Below are 25457 nucleotides of genomic sequence, written 5' to 3'. Positions count from 1 at the left end.
TGCCCTGGTTATGCATAGAATACATCTTCGCGTTCTGCTCTTCATTGATGGGGACTTCCTGCTGCCTTTTCCGAGAGTTTCTTAGCTCAAAGGACAAACAAACATCCTCTTTGATGCCGTCTCTCTGTCAGGCGTTGTCCTTCATCATGCTGAACCAGACCAAACTCCATCCTCCCCCGTGGTGGTACAAATGGCGCCCATTGGTCAGACTCCATTCCTGCAGACGTGGGCACTTATAATAAATAAACATCCCCAGCCCTTTGCTGGGATCGCTGCAGGCATCTTGAGATGCCAAGTGATGACGCAGTTGCGCCAAGCTTTGGCGGGGCAACTTTTAAGCCACTTACTTGTGTCAGCGTTTGGGATTTACCATACGATAATCTCTTGGCAAGCCTGTGTGCCAAGGTGGCGTGTCCCGAAGTGGCACAGACCCACCCATGGCAGCTGAAAGAGATTGAATTTTTTCTTGGCGTGGCCAGTCGCCAGATGATTTGGGGAAAAATGGCAGAGTTGGCACTCCAATTGTGGGCTTTATGAAGCAGCAATGGGCTTTCACTGTGATTGCACGAAGTTTATAAACTGTTAAAAGCAAGGACACAGTAAAAATGAAGAGCTATAACAATGGGTCTTCTGATAGTAGGGGTAAGACTATGTTGGTAGTGTTTAATTCCTCTCCCAAATGTAGTGACATGGAATCTTGCCATAGATGTCTCCGTCACTTTATTTCTTTTAAATAAATGTTGTTTAGTTCCTCTTGAATAAGGTTATTCCATTAGTTCTACTTCATCTACCTACTGAGATTGAAAGACTGAGATGAACTTTGTTGGACTGCAATTTGCGACTGGCATATCAAATCAAGTTTTCAGCACTTCACACATAACTAGCTGAGTTATCCACCCAATCAAGACATGAGTGCATAGAATTACTGCAGTAAGTAAAGCAGATGAAAAGCAGAAAGAGGCTTGGAAAACAGTGGATAGTAGATAGTGGAAAAAAGGTACAAATACTGTTGTTTGCGTGGGCAGTGGCGGCTAGTAGGGAATGGGGTTGCCGGGGCGAGGGGAGATGATGACGGAGGGGGAGTTGAAAATATATTTCTTTTAAATACACTTACCTTGTCAGCCGCATCGCTCCTCTGCTTCTCTGCTCTTCCTGATTACAGACCGGAAAAAGCTGAAGAAGCTGCCGGACACACAGGCTCCCCTGAGCCAATCACAACACTGCAATGCAGAGTTCTGATTGGCCTGAGCGCCGTGGATCAACGCTCGGATCAGGACAGGGAGCCTGTGCATATTCCCTACCAGGCTGTCAATAACAGCCTGGTGGGGAATACGCAAAGTGCACATGACTGCTTGGCCGGCCAAGCAGTCATGCACACTTAGGGGGCCATTAGGATCCTACCGGTGATCGGGACCGCCCACCATAATGGTGGGGAACCCGTGGCCAGCATTAGGATGCACCCACCACAGTGGCTGGTGCATCCTGCATTCCTACGATTGTGGCAGGCGGTGCATTCAGCACCGCCCGCCACAACGGCAGGAAGGCATGCTGTGCACTTCCATGCGCGGTGCCTGCCATGCTATGCATGGAACTGCAGGGGGGTACCATAGGTACCCCCCATGTGCACCCTCACCCCCCCGGAGTCCTTGGGGCCTGCCACAGGCCCCCAAAGCAGACTTCGCATGCCTTTGCCGCCACGGAAAGGTATTGAAAAATGCCCATGCTAATATGGCTGGCGGTGTCTGATAGACACCGCCACCATACACACGCCAACCATACACACCGCCACCGCCACCGCCACCATAGAAACCCTTTTCCGCCCCGGTCGCAATGCGACCGGGGTGGAAAAGTGGCGGACGGTCTTTCCGGCCGCCGCGGACCCCTCGCCATACTAATATGGCGGGGGTCATTCCGGAGCAGATGGCGGGCGGATTGCCCCCGCCAGGCCGACGATGACCATGGCTGGCCTGGCGGGGGCAATCCGCCCGCCATCCTAATGGGCCCCTTAGTGTGCATAGTCCACTCCTCATCCCACCCTGAGCCACCAGCCCTGTCATAATCCCAGCCCGTAGCAACCAAAAATATAACAATGATAACCTTGTTATTATCATTTTATTTTACCCCTTTTCATTGCTCTAAAAGCAGTGGGGCGACGCTCCTCTGCCTTAGGGGAGGAGCCACCACTGTGCGTGGGTCCCCAGGTGCAATGGGTGAAGAAATGACTTGCTGTACAGCCTAACCTGCAGTGTATTACATAACAGAATACAGCAAGCAGTTGTATTAAAGCCCAATGCACAGGCAGACCTAAATGTCTCGGGATAGCCAACACCATTAAACAAACCCTGGGTGAAAGTCAGACGTAAAGCTGCCTAGAATTAGGCACTTCTTTGTTATGCTGCTTTTAGATCAAAGGACAGGTTTTGTGTGTAGCCTTCCCATACAAAGTGACACCTGTGCCCAGGAGTTTTGGGATCATGATTTAAGTTTCCCAAGCAGGAGATCATGAGGTAGGAAGTCTGTGGTGCTGTTCTACACAGGAGCACTTCCTTTCTTCTGTGCTTTATCTATTTGGAAGTACAGACTTGTGATGCAAGTGTCCTGGCAGTGCAGAGAAAGGGCAGAGGCCTGGACATAGAGATGCTTCTCTGAGACACCATGAGACTATTTGCATGTTGGGACTTTCTTCTTGAGATTGCCACTTATTGATAAAATAAAGGAGAAGTTACTTTAGGAGAAGAAGGCGAATTGTGCGTGACCCTCAGTGGTGTATTGGCCTTTCAGCCACATGCATTTGCCCCCAATACGACTCTGGTCAAGGGAGATGCTTTCAGTCCATGATTGGCATCTGGTACCCAACAGTGCCCCAAAGCCCGTTTTAGGTCTCTCATATTCAGCGTATGCAGTTTTCTGCAAGACATATTGTATACAATTCACTTCATTGTACGCCACTCTACTCTATCCCACTCTATGCCACTCCACTCACTACATGCCACTACACTTAAAGACACCCTACACCACTTTACTCTGACACTCACTCTACTGTACCCCAAAATGCTCTGCTCCACGCCACTCTACTCGACTTCACACCAAGCCACCCTATTGCCCTCCACCACACTCTGTCATTCTACTACATGCCATTCTGCTCTATACAACTCCACTCCACTCTATGTCACTCCAATCTATTCTGTGCCACTCTACTCCACGTCACTCCACTCTATGCCACTCCACTCTATTCCACTCCACTCTATTTCACTCAATTCTATGCCACTGTACATCATACCACTCTACTCTGTGCCACTCTATGCCACTCTACTTTGCGCCACTCCACTCTACTCTATGCCATTCCACACCACACAATGCCGCTCTATGGTACTCTACTTCATTTTACTGTATGCTTTTCTACTCTAAGCCACTCTATTACACGCCACTGTACTGTACACCACTCTACTCTATGCCATGCCACTCTACTCCACTCAACTCCAATCTTCCCAACTCCACTCGACTCTACTCCACACCAATCTGCTCCACTCCACACCAGTAGCTTTTATCCAAGCTGTGCAGCAGGCACGCTGCTGGACAGCATGGCTAAACAACATTAGCAAAGCCAATATCACATAGGCGAGATCTATTGGCTTTGCAAATGGTTGTTTTAAATTAATTTGAATCTTGCTGCCCAATAGTCACACTTCTGTTCAACATGGCCACAAAACATTTATAAAGCAAATAGATCCCGCATGGGCAAGCTCTGTTGGCTGTACAATGCATATTCCATCTAGTCGGCCCTGCCTTATTGATGTATGGAAGGAACAAATAATCATTTATTATTTATATCACTTTAGTTCCTTTCATATATTATTAAAATACATACCATGTAATAAATGATCACTTGCTCTGGTTATCTATCAGTTGCTTGGTTTCTGTAGTACTGGCTGCTGAATATTTCCTTTGTGTGAATGTGATGTTGGAATGAATGCCTACCTCATATGCTCTTTCTTCGAGGCCTGTGACCCCTTTTACATTCCAGCACCCTTTTGGATTCCTGGCACTTACCAACAACCCCTACCCCCTACAACAGGTCACCCACCAACCCATCACACATGGGCAAGCCCTCTTTCACCAAGTGTGCAAGAAGCTGTGAAGTGGTTAATATTGCCTCTGGGGGGAGAAGTCAAAGGTCACATGCTGGAGTCTAGATTCAATTCCTTTGAGGATAGTGTAACCATTTACAGCCTGGCTCCCAACCCTTGAGCTGTTTCAGGCTGTGCAGAATCAGGAAAGGCAGCAAACCTAACTCCTAAAGGCAACAGTAAGTAAATTCAAGGAGTGTGCTTGTTTGGAAGCACTGAAACCTTTCCAAGAACTGAGTACCCGCCATGTTTGTTTTATTTAAAAGTGGTAATGGTTTACAAGAGCAGGTTTATAACATTTAGTAAGCTAAAAGTATACAGAAAATATAAAATATATCCAGTTAAACATCTGAAATTGGTATGCGTAACTTAAGAGGAATCAAAACAACAACCGTGCCAGAGAAAACGATTGATACACACATATGATCAAACGAACACACGCAGGCACACAAACACACACATATACACACACACACAAATTAACTAGCTTTATACAATAAGAGCAGCACATACAAAAACAAACAGCACAATTTTCATAGAGTAGACCATCCACTGAGATGGGAAATAAATGACCTGCCCCAGCTTAACTAAGCTCCCATTTCAATCTATATTTTGGGGAGTACCTCAAGACACGGCTGTTTTCTCATTACTGTTCGATTAATATGTCAGACCTGCTGTGATTCTCCTTCAACAATGCCACTCAGCATGTCACTCTTCTAAACAAGCATTTGCAATGCAATCAATCTCACCTTTGGGACGTTATACGTATTTAGCTATTCAGAACATTAGCCTGGGTGCTGAAACATCTACTGTTCTTTAACATGGAGGGAAAGTAAGCACCAAACTGCGTGACACGCCAGGTATGGGAACACATGGAAAGAAATTTTGACTTTCAGTGAGAAATGGTATTGTCCAAAGCTCTGTTTTTAATATAAAATCAGAGCTTTCGGTGGTCATAACAATGGAAATACAAGATTTGAAAAAAATATCATTGTCTACGTGTGTGCGTGGAAGACAATTTCTATGGACTGGAATATCGAGAATGCTAAAGTGATTCTAGTATTTTACTGACCTCTACTGTTCGTTTTCTAGCAAGACAGTAAAATAGAGGCAGTTGAGAAAGCAGAAAGCAATTCTGGTATTTTACTGACCTCTACTGGTCGTTTTCTATTAAAATAGTTAAATAGAGGCAGTTGAGCAGAAAAAAAAGGCCCTAAGCGGAAGCAGACAAGCCCTAGGGCTGATCTCCATAGGCCACTAAGAACATACACAGATAAGTATATACAAGAGGTCTTGAATGCTCGACCTAAAAACTAGGATGTGACAATGAGCTTGAATCTACGTCAGTGTTAACCCAGCACTGACTGGTGAATGATGGAGAACTTCCCAAAACCTCAAAGTCAGACATTATCCTCTCTCTAGTGACCTATCTGCAATGAGACTAAAGTCTCTGGTCTGAAAAACGTGGGCTTCTGCCCCCCTGTATTTGGGTGCTTAATGTGGGCATATTGGTGGATTCTGAGCTGATCCCTCAATCAACAGATTGATGCTGGCATTTATCTTTTTTTTTTTACTTGGCAGTTCCTCTCCTACCCTCGCCGCTGGATGTCCTTGGATGCCTTTGTGCCTTCTTGTTTTAACTTTTTCAGTACTGTCTTCATTGTTTTCCCACATTGTGCCAATGCATTACTGCTGTGCATGAAAGCTCATGCTCATAGAATATGGACATTTTTTCACCTGGTCTCCCTGCTTTACATAGGCTTCCTGTTACTCAACTGGGTTGGCAGTTGGGCTGGACTGTTCACTTTGGAGCAAAGTCAGGTCTGATTTGGATATAGCTGGGTCCAAACCGAGGTGGCATGGTGTGCAAGGTAACAATGGATTGGGATGCGGCCCTGAGTAATTACTAGTGGCTGAGATTAATTCAAGCATTCAATCCATCACTTTTTAGTATACTTTAGTGTTCCTGTTAATAAGAGCACTTACTTCAAGGCTCTTTGGGGTGTAAGCGGCAAATTACTATCTATCTATCTATCTAACTATCTATCTATCTATCTATCTATCTATCTATCTATCTATCTATCTATCTATCTATCTATTATAAACATACACACACACACACATGCAAACACACATACACATATGCAAAGCTGTAGTTATTTAGAATTCCCAGAGATAGGAATCCCTCAATTTTTTCCTTGCTAATAACTATTTGATGAATCTCCATGAAACTTGCAAACTTCTTCCTTTTTCTACATTGGTTGATGATGGTGATTAGTTAGTGGGGTGCAAAGAAAAAAAAGACAAGCATTTACAATGCAATGGTCTCGTCTTTGTTAAAGTTAAAGCTATTGGTATTACTCATGACATTATTTTAGTTTTTAAAACATATAAATAAATGGCATTGTCATTTACAATGCCAATAGCTTAATCTCTTGCAAATGCGAGACCTATTGCATTTGCACCCACATGCACACACAGAGCCACACGCACCCACACAAGTTCAAGTTCAAGTTCGGGCATTTATATAGCGCACTACTCACCCAGAGGGTCTCAAGGCGCTTGGGGAGGGGTTCATTATTTGTCGAATAGCCAGGTTTTAAGTTCTTTTCTGAAGGAGATGTGGTTTTGAGTAAGGCGGAGGTGAGTGGGGAGTGAGTTCCAGGTCTTGGCAGCAAGGTAGGAGAAGGATCTGCCACCCATGGTGGATTTTCGGATGCGCGGGACTGCGGCGAGGGCTTGATTGGACGATCTTACTTGGCGGGTGGGTTTGTAGAAGGACAGTCGAGTGTTGAGGCATTCGGGTCCTAGATTGTGGAGGGCCTTGTGTGCGTGGGTGAGAAGGCGGAATGTAATTCTTTTGTTGACTGGAAGCCAGAGGAGGTCTTTTAGGTGTCCGGTGATGTGATCTTGGCGAGGGATGTCTAATATGAGTCTCGCTGATGCGTTTTGGATGCGTTGGAGTTTTTTCTGTAATTTTGCTGTGATTCCGGCGTATAGTGTGTTACCATAGTCCAGACGACTCGTGACCAGTGCGTGGGTGACAGTCTTTCTTATCTCGAGGGGGATCCAGCGGAAGATCTTTTTGAGAATGCGAAGTACGTTGAAGCAGGAGGATGAGACTGCGTTGACTTGTCTGGACATCGAGAGAGAGGAGTCTAGGATGAAGCCAAGGTTACGTGCATGGTCTGTGGGTGTGGGTGCTGTGCCCAGGGCGGAAGGCCACCAAGAGTCGTCCCAGGCAGAGGGTGAAGATCCTAGGATGAGCACCTCCATTTTGTCTGAGTTGAGTTTTAGGCGGCTGTGTTTCATCCATTCAGCTACTTGTTTCATGCCTTCGTGAAGGTTGGTTTTGGCGGTGATAGGGTCTTTGGTGAGGGAAAGGATTAACTGGGTGTCGTCGGCGTAAGAGATGATGTTAAGGTTGTGTTGATGCGAGATGGAGGCGAGTGGACTCATGTAAACATTGAAGAGGGTGGGACTGAGTGAAGATCCTTGTGGTACGCCACAGATGACTTCAGTGGCCTCTGAGTTGAATGGGGGAAGTCGGACTCTTTGGGTTATCCCAGCGAGGAATGAGACGATCCAGTCCAGGGCTTTTCCTTGTATGCCGATGTTGCTGAGGCGTTGTATAAGGGTGCTGTGGCAGACTGTGTCGAAAGCGGCGGAGAGGTCGAGTAGGATGAGGGCCACTGTTTCTCCGTTGTCCAGTAGTGTTCGGATGTCGTCAGTCGCTGCAATGAGGGCGGTTTCGGTGCTGTGTTTGGCTCGAAACCCGGATTGAGATGGATCAAGGGAGTTGTTTAATTCAAGGAAGGCGGCGAGCTGGCTGTTGACGGCTTTCTCAATGACTTTGGCCGGGAATGGGAGGAGGGATATGGGTCGGTAGTTTTTAAGTTCAGAGGGGTCTGCTGTGGGTTTCTTCAGAAGGGCGCTGAGTTCGGCGTGTTTCCAGCTTTCTGGAAAGGTGGCAGAGTTGAACGAGCAGTTGATGACATCACGGAGATGGGGTGCGATGATGGAGTCAGCTTTGTTGAAGATGTGGTGGGGGCAGGGGTCGGTTGGCGAGCCAGAGTGCATTGAGTTCATTAGGCGGATGGTGTCTTCAGTGGTGATTGGGTTCCAGGCGCTAAGGTTGTTAGTTGGCGGAGTAGGATCTGAGGGGGGTGGGTAGAGTTGATCGCTGGGAGTATTCTCGAAGCTGTTGTGGATGTCGGCAATTTTGTTGTAGAAGAAGGAGGATAACGCATCGCAGAGGTCTTGGGAGGGAGTGATGTCGTTAGATGCTGCGGTGGGGTTGGTGAATTCTTTGACGATGTTGAAAAGTTCCTTGCTGTTGTGAGTGTTGTTGTCGAGACGATCCTTGAATGCTGATTTCTTGGCGGATCTAATCAGTTGGTGGTGTTTGCGGAAGGCTGCCTTGAGGGTGGCCATGTTGTTGGTGGTTGGGTTTTTTCTCCATGTTTTCTGCAGGGTGCGGCATAGCTTCTTGGATTTTTTAAGGTCATCATTGAACCAGGGAGCCTTTTTGCTGGCTGATTTGATCTGGTGCTTTTTCAGGGGTGCTAATTCGTCAGCACTGTGGGTGATCCATTGCTTGAGATTGGTGGCCGCTTGGTTTGGGTCCAATGAGAGGGTGAGAGGGTTTTGGTTGAGTGATGTGAGGAGTTGGTCGGAGGTGATTTTGATCCAGTTTCTCCGAGGAATAGGTTGTGGGTGGTTGTGGGTCAGGGTGGATTTGTAGCTGAAGTGAACACAGCTGTGGTCCGTCCAGTGGAGAGCTGTGGTGCGATCGAAGGAGATGTGCTTGCTGGAGGTGAAGATAGGGTCGAGCGTGTGTCCGGCTACATGGGTGGGGGTGTCAACAAGTTGTTTGAGTCCGAGATTGGCCAGGTTGTCCAGAAGGGTGGTGGTGTTGCTGTCGTGTTTGTTTTCAATGTGGTAGTTGAGGTCTCCAAAAAGAATGTAGTTCTCGGAGGCGAGGGCATGTGGGCTGACGAAGTCCGTGATGTCATCGCTGAATTGAGTGCGGGTGCCTGGAGGCCTGTAGATGAGGGTGCCTCTAAGTGTGGTCCTAGGGTCGGTGTGGATCTGAAAGTGGAGATGTTCTGCGGTTGCAAGATTATTGTCGGAGCTGGTCGTGATTTTGAAGGTGTTCCTATGGATGATGGCGATGCCTCCTCCTGTTTGATTGGTGCGGTCTTTTCGGATAATCTTGTAAGTGTCCGGTATGGCTATGGCGATGTCGGGTGCTGATGATGTGTTCATCCATGTTTCTGTAAGGAAGGCGATGTCCGGTGACGCAGTGTCGAGTAGATCCCAGAGTTCAGTTGCGTGTCTGTGGACTGAGCGGGTGTTAAGCAGGATGCACTTCAGGCGGTTAGAGTCGGAGCTGTGTATGGAGGAAGTGGGTTTGGTGATGGTCCTGGAACAATTGAACTTGCAGGAGAGGCAGGCGAATGGGCCGTGGGTATGTCCTGGGGCGGTTTTGCAGCATTGAGGAGCGAGTCCGGGGTTGAGGGCGAGGAGAGTTGTGGCATCATATGTGACTCTAGTGGGCTGGGTATGGCGGGGACCAGGGGGTCTGGCGCTGGGCACGGTCCAGGCGCGGACGGGCGTAGATGGGCTTACCTTTGGCGCACCTTTGGCGCAACCGCTTACGCTACGCTACGTCTTAAATGGATAGTGGAGGGGGCGGAGCGTGGGAGGGTCAGCTGGGAGGCGGTAGCGGGGAGGAGAGGCGGGGCAGGAGAAAGCACAACAACAACAAGATGGTGGCACCCAAAGGAAAGCGAAGTCGGAGTGCAAGCAGTGCCAATTTCACACCAATATTCACGAAATATAACCGCAGGCAATCAGAATGACCCAACAATGTTGCGCCGATAAGCACAAAGGCTAGTGCGAGGCTGCGATGCTGAGCGTTATGTCAGGGTAAAAGCGTAATTACGACAAAGTATAAACAGGCTACGATACCAGTCTCTTTCAAAAGGGCTATGCAATTCTGCTGTAGGCGCAATATATCAGTCAGGAGGAGGAGCGCCCTCGAAGTGTCTGGGGCCGGGGAGCGTGTGGAGCGACCGCTTTGGAGCAAGTCCAGACGTCACAGCGTGACTGGGAAGGAGGCGATCCTACTATCCGTGGGTGGGAGGGTCAGCTGGGAGGCGGTAGCGGGGAGGAGAGGCGGGGCAGGAGAAAGCACAACAACAAGATGGTGGCACCCAAAGGAAAGCGAAGTCGGAGTGCAAGCAGTGCCAATTTCACACCAGTAATCACGAAATACAACCGCAGGCAATCAGAATGACCCAACAATGTTGCGTCGATAAACACAGGCTGCGATGCTGAGCGTTATGTCAGGGTAAAAGCGTAATTACGACAAAGTATAAACAGGCTACGATACCAGTCTCTTTCAAAAGGGCTATGCAATTCTGCTGTAGGTGCTATATTTCAGTCAGGAGGAGGAGCACCCTCGAAGTGTCTGGGGCCGGGGAGCGTGTGGAGCGACCGCTTTTGAGCAAGTCCAGACGGTCACACACACACACAGAGCCACACACAGAGCCACATGCACCCACCCACACACACAGAGCCACACACACACAGAGCCAAACATACAGCCACACACACAGAGCCACACACAGAGCCACACACTGAGCCACACAGAGCCACACACACACAGAGCCACACACACACACAGAGCCACACACACACACAGCCACACACACACAGACAGAGCCACACACACACACAGGCGGAGCCACACACACACAAACAGAGCCACACACACACACACACACACAGACAGAGCCACACACACACACACACACACACACACAGCCACACACACACAGAGCCAGACACACACAGAGCCACACACACACACAGAGCCACACACACACAGACAGAGCCACACACACACAGACAGAGCCACACACACAGAGCCACACAGAGCCACACACGCAGAGCGCAACACAGAGCCACACACAGAGCCCAACACACACACACACACACACACAGACCCCAACACACACACACACACACACACACACACACACACAGAGAGCCCAACGGACACACACACACAGCCCAACACACAAACACAGAGCCCAACACACACACACAGAGCCCAATACACACACACACAGAGCCCGACACACACACACACACACAGATCCCAAAACACACACACACAGGCCAACACACACACACACACACACAGAGCCCAACACACACACACACAGAGAGCCACACGCACAGAGAGCCACACACACACACACATACACACACACAGAGCCACACACACACACTCACAGAGCCAGCCACACACACACTCAGCCACACACACACACAGAGAGCCACACACACAAACACAGAGAGCCACACACACAAAAGCATGCACAAGCAGGGAACAGAGGCAAGAAAAGCGAGCACAAGCAGGGAACAGAGGCAAGAAAATCGAGCACAAGCAGGGAACAGAGGCAAGAAAAGCAAGCACAAGCAGGGAACAGAGGCAAGAAATTCGAGCACAAGCACGGAACAGAGGCAAGAAAATCGATCACAAGCAGGGAACAGAGGCAAGAAAACCGATCACAACCAGGGAACAGAGGCAAGAAAATCGAGCACATACAAGGAACAGAGGCAAGAAAAGCAAGCACAACCAGGGAACAGAGGCAAGAAAATGATCATAACCAGGGAACAGAGGCAAGAAAAGCAAGCACAACCAAGGAACAGAGGCAAGAAAACATGAGCACAACCAGGGAAAAGAGGCAAGAAAAGCGAGCACAACCAGGGAACAGAGGCAAGAAAACTTACTGGCTCGGGGGGGGGGCTACCGAACTCCTCCCTCGAAGACTTCCTCGGCTGCCGGGGGATGCGCGGGACTTCCCAAGCCGCCCAGTCTTTCGGGGGGTCGCAGAGCGCTCGCCATTTGTCAGTCACTAAGCCCGTCCTTTTCGGATTGGGGGGCATGTTTTAAACTGATGACGTCACAGAGAGAAAGAACAGGAAAAAACACGCCCCCAATCCGAAAAAGACGGGGCTTAAATTGACAGACAAAGCTCTTCTCCAATGGCTGGCCGCCGTTTAGGAAGCCAGCCAATGGAGACGAGGGGCTGGTTTCAGCCCACTACTAGAAAACATAAAATCTCGCCAGCGAGACTGCGTAAGCGCAGCCTACGCTAGCCGAGACCTAAAACGGGGGGTTTCCCAAAAAATGTTTTTCCACCAATGCCTTTTCCATAGACTTTTCACTCAGATGTTTTAGCAAAGTGGGTGAACAGATTTTCATGAAAGTTGGCAGGAATATAGAATATGGGTTGGAAAGGATCCTTTCTGCTATTTCAACACAGAAAATACTATACCCCAACAACCAAAAGATGTTGCGGAAACTGGTGCACTATGATGCCCCTTTTTTCCCCTTTTAACTTTATCTCTTTCTCTTTCATGTCCATATTGACTTCTTTCTAGACTCTTTGCTATCTTTCACACAATCATTTTTATTGCCTTTTCTCTCTGATCTGAATTTTGTCCTTGTTCACTCCTTCTTTATTCTTAAAATTGTCTCTCTCCTCACCGCCTTGCCGCCATATCTTTGTCTCTCTGCACTCTCATGTCTGCTGTCCCTTTTTCGCATAAAATTAATCCTCCACAGGCAAACGCACAGCTGTAGTTTCTGACTTTTTACCTTTCACCAGTCCTCAAAGGCGTTGGCATTCTTTAATTGCGATTAGCAAATTGCTAATCGCAATTAAGTAATACCTTCCCAATCATTCCTATGGGCTAGGAGGCCCATAGGAATAAATGGGAAGACATTCTCAATATGTGATTCGCAATTAGAGAATCGCAAATTGAGAATGCAATTTCAAGGGTGCTAGGGGTCAAAAGGACCCCCTGTTGCACCCCTGAAATATGTATGTGTGCACATGTGTTACACATACATGCACTAATGGTATGTATGTGCACCACAAGGCATTTTGAAAAATGCCAAAAAAGTGAATTTTTCAAAGAAATCGCAAATTGTCACTAACTTGAAATTGTGCTAATTTGCGATTCCTTAGGGCCAATCGCACGATTTCTGTGCTACATACGTTGCTTTTAAGGAATGGCAATTTGCGATTCCTTAAATGCAATTGCAAAATAGAGAATTGCTAATTTTGCGATTCTCTAATTTGCGATGCCCTTTTGAGATGATACATCCCAAAAGGCCTTTTCCCGTTCGCAAACGGGGCGATTCTGAGAATCAGCCCGTTTGCGAACGGAAAAAGTGCTTGATACATATGCCCCATAGTCATTTGCAATACCAAAAGCTCTAACTCTCGCAAATGATAGGCCTTATATATTGCAAATGCTTGTTCGTAGTGGGAGAGATGTCTCTGTGCATTAGGGTTATCCAACAGCTGGGTCATGGGGGAGGGAAATGTAGTCAAGCCGCATCGATTACTGGTCTGGTCCCATGCCGCCATGGTTATCGGCATAATAGAAGATAGATAGAGGTTGCGTGGTCTGTGGGGTTTCGCCAAGAAGGGAACCTTTTACAGAGGTGTGCCAGCAACTGCTCTGACTTTAAAAGCCAGTTTTTCGCCGATTCGGCACAGCTCCCCTCCAACAGATAGCGCAGTTGCGCCACCATGATAGTATGATTGCAGATCTGGGATTCCCTGGCCGCCTTCGCTAGGGGGAAGAAAGCTAATGGATTTCTTCAAGTGAGGCTTCCTCCCCCGCCATATGAATTGCAAGAGTTCAAACTGAAGCTTGGAGACCATGCCTTTAGGTGGCTGCAGGGGGAGAGTTTGGAATAGATGCAAAATCTGTGGGAGGATTGTCATCTTGATTGCAGCAATCCTGCCTAGCCAGGAGATCCGATGGTGTTTCCACTGCTGTAGATTGGAGCGAGTGCGCCTAAGCAGTGTGTGGTAGTTAGTGTCTGCCTTGACCTGTGTGATGGATGCCATATTAATACAGAGGTAAGGCACGTGTTCTGTTGCCCATTGTGTGGTGTGCTTTCTCTTCCAATGGTCGACCGTGTGGGGGAGAAGTGAGAGATCAAGTGCCAATGATTTCCCAACGTTAATCTTGAATCCGGATGCCATTCCAAAAATCTCTAGCTCCCGTAAAAAAGCCACAAGTGATGTATCCGGGTTAGAGAGGGTCATCCGCTTAGAGGCTATTTGTTTGCTGCTCACCCCCAAAGGGTACTCTCGTAATATCGGTGTGATCTCTGACACTCTGCACCAGCGGCTCCATGTAGAGGTCGAACAGCAAGGGGGGCAGCGGGCACCCCTGTCGAGTGCCCCTGCTAATGAGAAGGGTACAGAAGTGTACCCATTTGCCCTGACCATTGCCGTCGGGTAGAGATAGCAGTTTAGGATCCTACCCTGCATTGTTTCTCCAACCCAAACTGTGCCAGGGTTTGTTCCAGATAAGGTCAATGGACCCGGTCAAAGGCCTTTCGTGGCGTCCACTGCTAATAACATAGCCCAGCACCCGGGATGCTTTCTCCATTATGTTTAGGACCCGTTTAGTGTTGTCGCTCGTCTGCCTTTGGGTGATGGAACCTGCTTGCTCCGGGTAGATCAAGAAGGGCATAAGTGAGTTCAATCTGTTAGCCAGGATTCCTGTGAAGAGCATAAGGTCGGTGATTAGGAGGGAGATTGGGTGATATGAGCCACAGTGTGTTTTATCTCTGCCAGATTTGGAATCACGGTTATCGAGGCCATAAGCATAGAGGCCGGGATTGCTTCTGGCGCGGCAAATGAATTAAAGAGGCTTTTCAAGAAGGGAGCTACTAGGAGGCAAAAGGTTTATTAAAAATCAGATGTGAAGCCATCTGGGCCAGGAGATTTTGCTAACTTTGGCCGGGAAATAGCTGAGATTACTTCTTCTATACATATGTCTCCCTCCAGCCGCTCAGCTTGGTCTCGGGTGAGAGAGGGTGTCTGAGCTGCCTCCAGGTACTGACCACTGACAGAGGAGTCTAGCTGTTGGGATGAGTACAGCCCAGAATAAAGGTATGAAAAGGAACCTACTATATTTTTATGGTCTATCACCAAATCCCTGGTTTTGGTAAAAATTGATTGTGGTCCCTGAGACTGCCTCTGGGTGTGCAATTTGTGAGCCAGAAGCTTGCCATATTTATCCGCCCCACATGGAAGTTGTGGTGCAATTGGAGGGCCGTATACTCTGCCCGTTTTAAATCCATTGCAGCTAGCTGCGATCGCAGTGCTGATAGCTGGTGCCATACCCTAGGAGCCGCGGTGCTCTGATGTATCCGTTCCAGTTCTTTGATCTGTTGGGAAAGGTCCTCTCTTTTCTCCTTCCGTGTTTTATTGTCAGCAGCTGAGATCACCATAAGTGCGCCCCCAACCACTGTTTTAAGTGCTTCCCACAGTGTTGCAGCGCTCACCTCCGGGAGATTGTTGTGTTCTAGATAGTCTTTGAAGGATTTATGGATCTGCTTCACCAACGCAGGACACTGCAGTAGTGTATCCGAAAGCTGCCACTGTCGTGTGGGCCGCCGGAGGGAAGGTCAAGGAGAGTGTAACCGCCGGGTGATGAGAGCGAGCAGCTGCAAGAATCTCTGTGTCACTCATGGAAGCATGTATGTCTTTCGTGCCAAAGAAGTAATCTAACCTGGCATAAGTCTTGCCTGCGCTAGAAAAGAAGGAGTATTAGTGTGTCTGCGGGTGGGAATCCCTCCAATGATCTATAAGTCCCAGCTCCCTCATCCAGGCTTGGCCCCCTCTGTGAGAGCCCCTGTCTGCCCCTGGCACTGTGCCGATCTGTCAAGGGTATTGTCCAACATCAAGTTAAGCTCACCCCCCTATTAACACTCTACGTTCTTCTGAGGACATTGCCTCCGTGAAGGCGGAATGGTGGAACGCCTCCTGACCCTCATTCGGCACGTAGACAGACCCACAAGAAAAGTCATTCCTCCCAATGTGACTCAGTATGTGAGAAGCCTATCCTTCATTTCTGCTTCCTTAAGTACCATCTTGCCCCCGAAGGATCCCGCCACAAGAATATCCACCAAAGCTGTTTTACTGGGAGCTGAGGAGAACAATTGGTGGATGGAAGGCCAGTGATCGAAGGCTGTGGCAGTCCCTGGCCAGTAAGTGTGTCTCCTGCGGTAGGCAGATGTCTGCCTTCGAGTTCTTAAAATATAAAAGAACCGCTTTGTGCTTCACTGGGTTGTTGAGATGCCGGGACAGCGTCTCTGTCTGCCTTCTCCGTCGTGTCTGGCACTCGATGCGGCCCGCGGAGTGTGCCCCAGCGTCGTTGCCCTCCTCAGGCACGTCCAGATTCAGTAGCTGACAGGCCTCCGTAAGGGATTGTAGTTGCTGAAGTTTGCCTCCTCGGCGAAAGATGAGACAAAAGGGGTGGCCCCAGAAGTAGGAAATGCTCTGTTTACGCAAGGGAGGTAGTAACCAGGCGAAATGCTCTCTTCTTTTGCAATATGAGTGCAGTCAGGTGTTGATAGAGTGACGGGGTCGGACCTCTGAAGGAAATTGGAAGCATGTTGTGGGCTCTTAAGTAGTTCAAGATGTCGCCCCCTTCTGCCTTCTGCGCCACACCCTGAATGCGAATGTTGTTTCTTCGTGATCTGTTCTCGATATCTTCGAGGTGGGCCTGTAAGTCAATGTGTTGGTCGTGGAGGCGAAGCACCACTTGGCAGAGAGCCTCCATCTCCTCAGACTGGCTGTCTCCTCTGTCCCCCAAAGCCACCACCCGGTCCCCCAGTGAGTCCACATACTTCCTTATGTCTTTGATCTCCAGTGTAAGGTCTCTCTTGACTGTTTGTAAGTCTTCTCGGAGCTTAGAGAATAATGATTTCAAGAACCCTCGCGCCACTGGTTCCTCTGGTGTGTGATCGGTCTGAGGCTGGAGGATCTCCGACGTCCAGGGTGCTCCCCGACACTGGTCCCACCCGGGGGGGGAGCATGTTCTTGATGGTCCGGTCCTTCTTGACGCGGTTGGTGAACATAACGGACTGCGTCTGCTTCGCAGCTCCTGTAGTGGGTCAGACCACCCTAGAGTCCCAGTATGTAGTCTGGAGATTCGAGACGTCCCCAGAATCTCTGTCGCTATCTCCTAGCTGCTGGCAAGCAGTGGGAAGAACTCACCCCCAGGCACCCGATTCCAAGCCGGCTGACCTGTTTGGGCACTGTATGGGCCATTGGCCGGTCCCACCTGCTTCACTCGTGATCAATGGTGGTGCTGCTCTGCTGCAAGCCGGCTGAACTCGGGGGGCTGCGTAGCACTGCCGAGCCCCTATTCCTCTATGACTGCAGCTGAGGTACAGGTTAACTCTTTCTGGGGCTCACTTTCGGTTAGGGCTACCATCCTCTCAATGGCTGGCCAGCAGCTTGGACATTGCGCCTCTCCTCACATTATCCCCTCTCCTCACATCCAGCTCATCTGCTTCATCCATACTGCCCCCACCCCTGTCAGGGCCCACGCGGGCCTCCTCCTGGTAATCCTCATTCGACTGCGTCTGCCATGGCCTTTTACACTGCTGGGCTTTGCCGATCAATCTATAGGCCCAAGAACTACTACCATCCCCGCTATTTACCGGGTCTCAGTGTGTGTCCGGGCCGCCTACAACATCAGGCCCGCTCCGGCTCACTCGACCGCCATTTCTCTCAGGCGGGCAGATATTCCTCTGGCTCAGTGTGTTCGTTGGCCGCAGGTTGGGCCCACCGGGCCAGGAACTCCACTCGGGGCTCATGGGTCGGGTCTGCCGAGATTTACCTGGATTCACCGCTGCAGACCCCCAGCGCCGGGATCTCAGCGATAGGCGGTGGACTGCCAGCCCCCACATCAGCGGCCGTCTGCATCTCCCGGGCTTTTCATGCCGCTTCGGGCAAAGCACAACTCCCGGACGCCGCAGGCAGTGTAATCTTCCCATCTGGACCTAGGGGCCTATTAGGATGGCGGACGGACCTGCGTCCATCCGCCACCCCCGAGGTGGAGGGGCCATCCGCAGGGGCAGCGGTGGTTCCTCCGGTGCAATTAGGATGTGACCGCCACCCTGGCGGTCACATCCCGTATCTTTAACCTTGCGGCGGGTGCTGCTTGAAGCAGCACCCGCCGCAAGGTTAAAAATGCATGTTTTACATTTACATGCACAAAGCGGTAGGCACAGCGCGGTGCCTGCCGCTTTTTGCATGTAAATGCAGGGGGGTCCCATAGGTACCCCCCATGTGCAACCCCCACCCCCGACACCCTGGGGGCCCGCAACGGGCCCCCAAACACCAAAGACCACATGCTTTTTCACGGCGGAAAAGCCGCCGTGGAAAAGTATGTTTCAATGCACATCGTAATTTGGCTGACGGTGTCTTGCAGACACCGCCACCAAATAGCCCTCCACACCCCGTGAATCAGCGGCAGACGGACCTGCCGTCCGCCGCTGGTCCCACCGCAATCCCACCGTTATCCTAATCTGGCGGTGGGTGTTTTCTGTGGCCGCGGCGGTGAATCCGGATCCTCGAGGCCGGCGGTGGCTTCCGCCGGCCCGGAGGATGCGGATTCACCGCCATCCTAATCGACCCCCTAGTGCCCCGCAAGTTGTCTCGAGTCACCTCACAGCATTTTTACCACTATCGGGCTCGTTAGGCTTCTAGTAGGCAGGCGGGAGAGGCGAAAGAAAGTATCCTATCTTGCCTCCATCTTGGCCACGCTCTTAGACAGAGGTTATTTGGGTTAGATGTGCTACCATTGCTGGATGGAAATGGCGGATGTGGTTACTAAGGGAGGGTGTCCATCAAGCCTCAGGCACAAAATAAGAGCACTAGTAGAGCAGAGTTCCGGGGGGAAGGTGCTTAAGTAAAAGTAGTATTTTCAAAAAGCATATTGAAGGGATTCACTACGAGATTTTAAAATGATTTGTATTTTATTTCATAATTTTGTAAATTGTAACCTTCTTATGGGCTAGGCAAAATTTTGGTGACGGACGGAATGATTCAATATTTTTTTAGCTGTACGTACCTGCACTTTAGGAAAAAATAGTAGGGCAACTGTAGTTGCTAAGTGACCAAATGAGTATAAAATCTCACAATTTCAGGCCTACCAAGGCTAGAAGGTGTGTGTCCGTACATTGGAGGAGTTTTGTCGGAGTTCTATCTACAGTCTGGGGTCAACGTGCCTTATATCTATATGGCATATGGCACATTGCCAGTTTGGATGCTCTGGATTCGGCTGCGCCTGTTTTCCATGGGATGACAATATTTTATTTTTGAAAGAATCTTTTGTTGAACAGTTGCTCTGTGCACATTGAACGACAAAAACATTTGCAATCAATGTTACTTATCAAGACAGTGAGGCACATTGTCCATACCCTTGGAGCGTGATAGACATATTTGGAGACCATACAGACAGAATCACGGAGGGATGGCAATAATTAAGTCGGGGGGAAGGGTGCAGGCAGATTCTGCAATGAGCTGGAGCAAGATATTGTTGTACAGTTAAATATGCACATTGATTGTTTTCTTTGTATGTATTTTAAAAAGATAATGGGGCTTATTTAGAAGGCCTTTGTCCCACTTCTGCGTCATTTTTAACATTGGAAAAGTGACGCAAAACTGGTGCATGGGGCTTGTAAATCTGCCCCAATATTTATTGCAAATGCGTTATGTCATAGAATATGCAAAGTGATTTTACCTTTGTAATATGATGGATTTTACCTTGCATGCCTTCCATTTGTAAGTAGAAACAATAAACAGCTACCACTACTGCCACCGTCTTGCCCAAAGTCGAGCTCATGAGGCCCATTAGGCTCTTGGTTGAGAAACAGGTCTCAGATGCCAAAGGCCTGTCATGGCCATGATGTGCCTCTAAGGCCCCTTCAAAAAGGACCACTGGTGCTGGACTGGCTGTAGTGGGCATCAGGCGTTTTCCCGGGAGGCTGGAAGAGTGGAGGCTGGTTTTGCCAGGGTGGGGGCCGCTTTTGCCGTGGTGGGGGCCGCTTTTGTTACTGGGGGCAGTTTTGGAGTGGTGCTGCAATATCAGCTCCCAGTAACAAAATCAGCAGTGCTTCACACTTGCACGAGCCCCCTTGCACCATGGAGGGGGGTGGGGTGCTAGTCAAACACAATTGCCAGGGCTGTTTGGGTTCCCAGTTCTTCCCTGAGGACCACAGAGCTTCAAAGAAAGTTTCCCAGTCCCATGCGTGAATGGCGCTCATTCAGTCCAGAAATGGTCTTTGCATTCTGGGACTTGTAGTACTGTTCACTTCATTATAAAACTTGTCCTGGATGAGCTACTCATGTTTGGATCTGGGAATCCTGTGTTCTTTGGGTCTCCTTACACTAAGAAAATTAAAAGTCCATTACAGGGAGGCGTTATGCCTTCCAATACCGTATGACAATACAAATATCTGCTGAGTTACAAGGTGCTGCACTGACCGGGTGAATTTAACAAACGTTTTCTCGCACCCAGCCTCGCAGCCCACATTCATGCACATTTCTGATTTACATTTGTATGAGTTTGTTTTGTTTTGAGTACCCGTCCAAAAAGGATGTTGACAACTTGATGGAAAAAACATAGGAATAATGACAAGCAGTCCGATGGGCAGGGGCGTAGCTTGAGGGGGGTGTTTGGGATGTTACACCCCTCGAATAAATGTATTATTTAATAAATAGTTGGGTACAGGAGCTTTCTATTGGGTGTGATAAGGTGTCTGTCGGATTTCATTGGCAATTTTTCAAATACTCACTCAGGCAAAAACACATACACAAACACTCTCGTCTCTGTTGAAGGTCTTAAAACCTGTTAATTTTACAAAATACTGTGTTTTAAGTACCCCTCACAATCCACACTCCCTTCCCGTTCCACCGGCCCTTGAGCAACCCTCATGTGCCAGAAAACCTAAAGCCTAGACCCCACCCACAGGCTTACTGACCAAGTTACGCCCCTGCCAATGGGTACAAAATGTTGTTACTTTTTAACTGGGTCACCATGAGTGCTTCAGGCTGGATCCAGTGCATAAGCGCTCTCTCACACCCTCAAGTCCCCACATGAACTTACCGCCCTCTTCTGAAGGCAGCCGACTTTGCAGACACTCAGGGGCCTTTTTGCAGGTTCACAAGAAAGCTGTCCAAACAGGAGCTGCCCTTTTTGGCAAACGTCGTTCTCCACCCCACCTCACCTGTCACTTATGAAATCGGTTGCTGTGCCTATTTATTATAAGCGGCACATGCTGTGGAAATCCACTCTTTCAGCGCAGAGCAGGGCAGGACGCAGGAGCATCCATTTTCAATTCGCTTCCCAGGATCTACTGCACCGACATAAATATGAAGGGAGTGCTAGTGGCCCAGGTCACAATTATGGCCCTGATCTGCGTGGTTGTGTCTGGTGAGGGGCCGAAATCGCAAGACGGTGGGGGGCAAAAACACAGTGGCAAGCCGGAAAAGCAGACTGGCCAACAGGGAAAGCAAGTTGGTCAAGGTGTGATCTTTTCTGATCTCAGCCCTATAGAGTTATCACAAGTGGTGCATTACCTTCAGCAGAACCTTGGCGATGACATAGTAGATGCTGCAGAAGCGAACCCCTCTGACAACTGCATTTACTATGTCGATGTCCTGCTCCCTAAAAAGCAAGATGCCCTGAATTACTTAGACAACCTTGGACCACAGCCAAAAAGAGAGGCGCTGGCGGTGGTTTTCTACGGCAAACAGCAAGTGCCTAATATTACGGAGTACGTGGTAGGCCCTCTGCCTCACCCAACTTACCACTCAGACATCACTCTGCAGAAGTACAAAGACCAGCTACCCTACTACCGCAGACCTGTGATTGGGAAAGAGTACATGGAAATGTACTCTTTGATCTACCAGAAAGAGTTTGCCAAGGCGCCTACCTTCCTGAAAGATGCGTATGACTATGATGGGACAAACTTTGCCGCTCTTACCACAGTCCCCCGGGGCTTCCGATCTGGAGACCGCAAAACTTGGTTTGTCCTGTTCCATAACGTTAGTGGTAGCGGTTTCTTCCTGCACCCAGTGGGCTTGGAAATTCTGGTTGACCATCAAAGTCTAGATGTGTCCCAGTGGAGAGTGGTCAAAGTCTTTTACAAGGGCAAGTATTTCAACGATATGGTTCACCTGGAGGAGGAGTATAAAGCAGGCAAAGTGATGGTTGAAAAAATGGGTAAAGTCCCACCTGAAATGGACATTGCTTCCATGAATCCTTTAGGGGGCTCTGCCGCGAATGCTCCTTTCCAATATGAGCCCACCGGCCCACGCTACAGTGTCAAAGACAACCAAGTGTTCTTTCAGTCCTGGAGCTTTGCCTTTGGAAAGCACGTCAACTCTGGGTTGCGACTCTTCGATGTAAGATTTCAGGGGGAGAGGGTTGTCTACGAGCTGAGTGTGCAGGAGGCTATTGCAATCTATGGTTCAAATGCTCCAGGTTTGCTTGTAACCAGGTACCTAGATAGCAGTTTTGGCATCGGAAGATTTGCACATGAACTGGTCAGGGGAGTGGACTGCCCCTATTTAGCTACCTACGTGGATACCCACCACATGATTGAATCCCAGACTCCTGAAACTGTCAAGAACTCAATATGCATTTTTGAGCAGAATACTGGTATGCCGCTGAGGCGGCACTATTCCAACTTGCATTCTATGTATTACGGTGGGCTACCTAGTACCGTCCTGGTAATCCGGATCGTTTCCACACTCATCAACTATGACTATGTGTGGGACTTTATGTTCTACCAGAATGGAGTGATCGAAGCCAAAGTGTCTGCCACGGGCTACATAAGTTCTTCTTTCCTCTATGCCGATGGTCTCGATTTCGGGTCTAGAGTAGGCGAACACACCTTGGGAACGCTCCATACCCACTTCGTCAATTATAAAGTTGACCTAGACATTGGAGGTAAGTTAATCCCCTTTACTCTATTTTACCATACTTTAGATATAGCAAAACTTAGCCTGGCCAATATAGGCATAAGGCTTCTGTTTTGCTTTTGAGGTTGTTTGCAGTCAATTAAAAGAAGAGGGGAAGAATGTTTTTCCCAATACTAGGCTCATTGTGAGTGCTATTACTGCTCTTCGGAATTTATATTCAATTAATTTCCCAGCTATTTTGCTAAATTCAAATGTTTATTTTTGATTACATTTTTATTTTTCATGTCTCTTATCAACAACATGTCCTCTTTATTTAAATGTAGGCATGTGGGCTGAAAAGATGTTTTGCATATGTTGAGTGTCCGTTTCCCCATGTTTATTTACACATATGTGCCCTGGTCTTGAGGGGTATGCAAATTTACTAGTACGGGCAATGTTACATGGAGTTATCATTACCAAATGAATGTTTTTCTCAGCTATCTGCTCACAGCTGATGCCAATGTTAGCTTTAAAGGAGGCTGGTGATCCCGAGCTATTCTTTTGGGTTTTTGTTCTTTTAAATGTTCCCCCTCATGCCATAAAGTGTTAAAAGTTTCCCAGTTTTCTAGTGAACAGTGGCTCTAAGTCAAGATATCTTGTTGCTAAAATGGCCAGATGGAAGGCCAGTGTCCACAGTCGCTTGTGTGTCCCCTTCTGTAATACTGACAGCGCTGGCACACTTGAAGCGTCAACATTACCTTCAGAGGGGGTTCCCTCATTTACATAGGGGCGTGGCTCTATGCAAATGAGAGAATCCTTTTGCCTCTGCACCTGCCGTTTTACAGATGTGGGAGCAGAGGCAAAGAAACTGTCAGGAGGCACAGTCACTGCACCCGCCTTGCAAGGGTATCTCTAATCCACTTCAAAGTGCAAATGGGTTGCCACTCACAATGAAACACAGAGCGGCTTGAAAGCAGGTGCTCCGTTTTTCACCTGAATGTGCTGTTCCCAGGGCAACGCGAGTTTGCGGTTGCCCTTGGGGCAGTGCATTCACTATAATGCAGCACATTTTCCTGGTTAGCACCGGGCGCACCTTTTGAAAGGTAATGCGCTGTATATGTAATTAGGCCCCTGGTAAGTATTTTTGCTCCCATCACTCACTCCCTGAGTGCCTTGAGACACTTCACCCGTTTATAAGTTACAAAGACTATAGCTATAATGTATGAAAGAAGGCCAGTCTTCTGCAAGTTTTACTAAAAATCCTGTGGATCACTAGAGTGCTCTTGACAGTTGAGCAGTGTGTTTGACCCAACTGACAGGATCTATCTGTTTATTTTTTTGCAAAAATATTTTTGGGGCATTTCTTGAACAAAATGTATTGTGGATTACAGTAGGCAGTTATCTTTATTTTAAAACCTCGGTTTTCAATGACTAGAGTAAACATCTGTGGATAAACTCCCTATCTGACTAACCTGACTTAAAGAAATAAATAAAAAAACATGCATATCTAAAACCCGTAGGCCTGGCCACGAGAAAGTTTCTTTTTATTACTAAAATATGCACAAAAATAAAAAGAAGGTGAAAATAAAAACATGACACCTAACTGGGGCGACCATATACTTGCAAGAAACAATTAAATAAAAATAAAAAAACTATCTAAATAAATTAGCTGAAGAGGACGGGGGCTTGATTGCACGTAACTGCATTTTAAATAGGTATAGAAACCCTTTTTAGGTCGAAGCCTACATCTTGGAATCATTCCGAAAGCTTTTTGGAAGCAAATACTTTAATATGACCAACACAAATCAATACACTACATGATGCCATTGCCACACATTATCGTTTCTGTGCAATATAGTTTATTAGTAAAACTGTATGTCTGTGTAAATGTAATGGTAATTTCAATTGAAAATGTGTTGTCTGTAATGGCAGCATGCTACCACACCATGTATACTCCACTTAACTCTACTCTATACCACTCCACACCACTGCAATCTGCTCTGCACCACTCCATTTTACACCACTCCACGCCACTGCACTCTGCGCCATTGTGCCATACCCCAATCTGCACCACTCTATGCCACTGCTCTCTCTGCCTCCCTAATGTACTCTGCAACACTCTACCCTATGATAATGCACTCTATGCCACTCTACTCTACACCACTGCACTCTTCCCCACTGCACTATACACCACTCTAGTCTAGATCACTCCACTCTACTCTGCACAGCTCCACTTTGTGGCACTCCATTCTACACCACTTGGCAACACCACGCTCTATGCCAATGCACTTCTCTCTGTACCACTCAACTGTATGCCTCTGCACTCAATGCCAATCCACTGTACGCCACTCTAATCTACTCTGCACAACTGCATTTTATACCTCTGGACTCTACACCACTGTGCTCTACCCCATTACACTCTACAATACTCTTCTTTAAACAACAGCACTCTACCTTGCACCAGTCTGCTCGATGCCACTTCACTGTACTCTGAAACAAGTAATCACTGCGCTCTATG

The 25457-nt window shown here is 48.3% G+C and overlaps 1 protein-coding gene across 3 annotated transcripts in view; it reads left to right on the top strand.

Moving 5' to 3' along the window:
* AOC3 (amine oxidase copper containing 3) overlaps nucleotides 1-25457 on the top strand; it is a 263107-nt gene that overhangs the window by 126374 nt on the left and 111276 nt on the right. Inside the window, exon 1 of one of the 3 annotated variants that reach the window (XM_078645341.1) lies at nucleotides 21775-22988. The exons of the other annotated variants lie outside the window; for them this stretch is intronic. Within the exon in view, the coding sequence (XP_078501467.1) occupies nucleotides 21920-22988 (1069 nt within the window). The 5' untranslated portion in view covers nucleotides 21775-21919. Of the gene's footprint in view, nucleotides 1-21774; nucleotides 22989-25457 lie in introns of those variants that run through there. 3 annotated transcript variants of the gene reach the window in all.

The sequence above is a fragment of the Lissotriton helveticus genome, chromosome 5_1 (genome assembly GCF_964261635.1).
Source record: "Lissotriton helveticus chromosome 5_1, aLisHel1.1, whole genome shotgun sequence".
Taxonomy (NCBI): Eukaryota; Metazoa; Chordata; class Amphibia; order Caudata; family Salamandridae; genus Lissotriton; species Lissotriton helveticus.
This window is presented reverse-complemented; position numbering and strand designations above follow the sequence as displayed.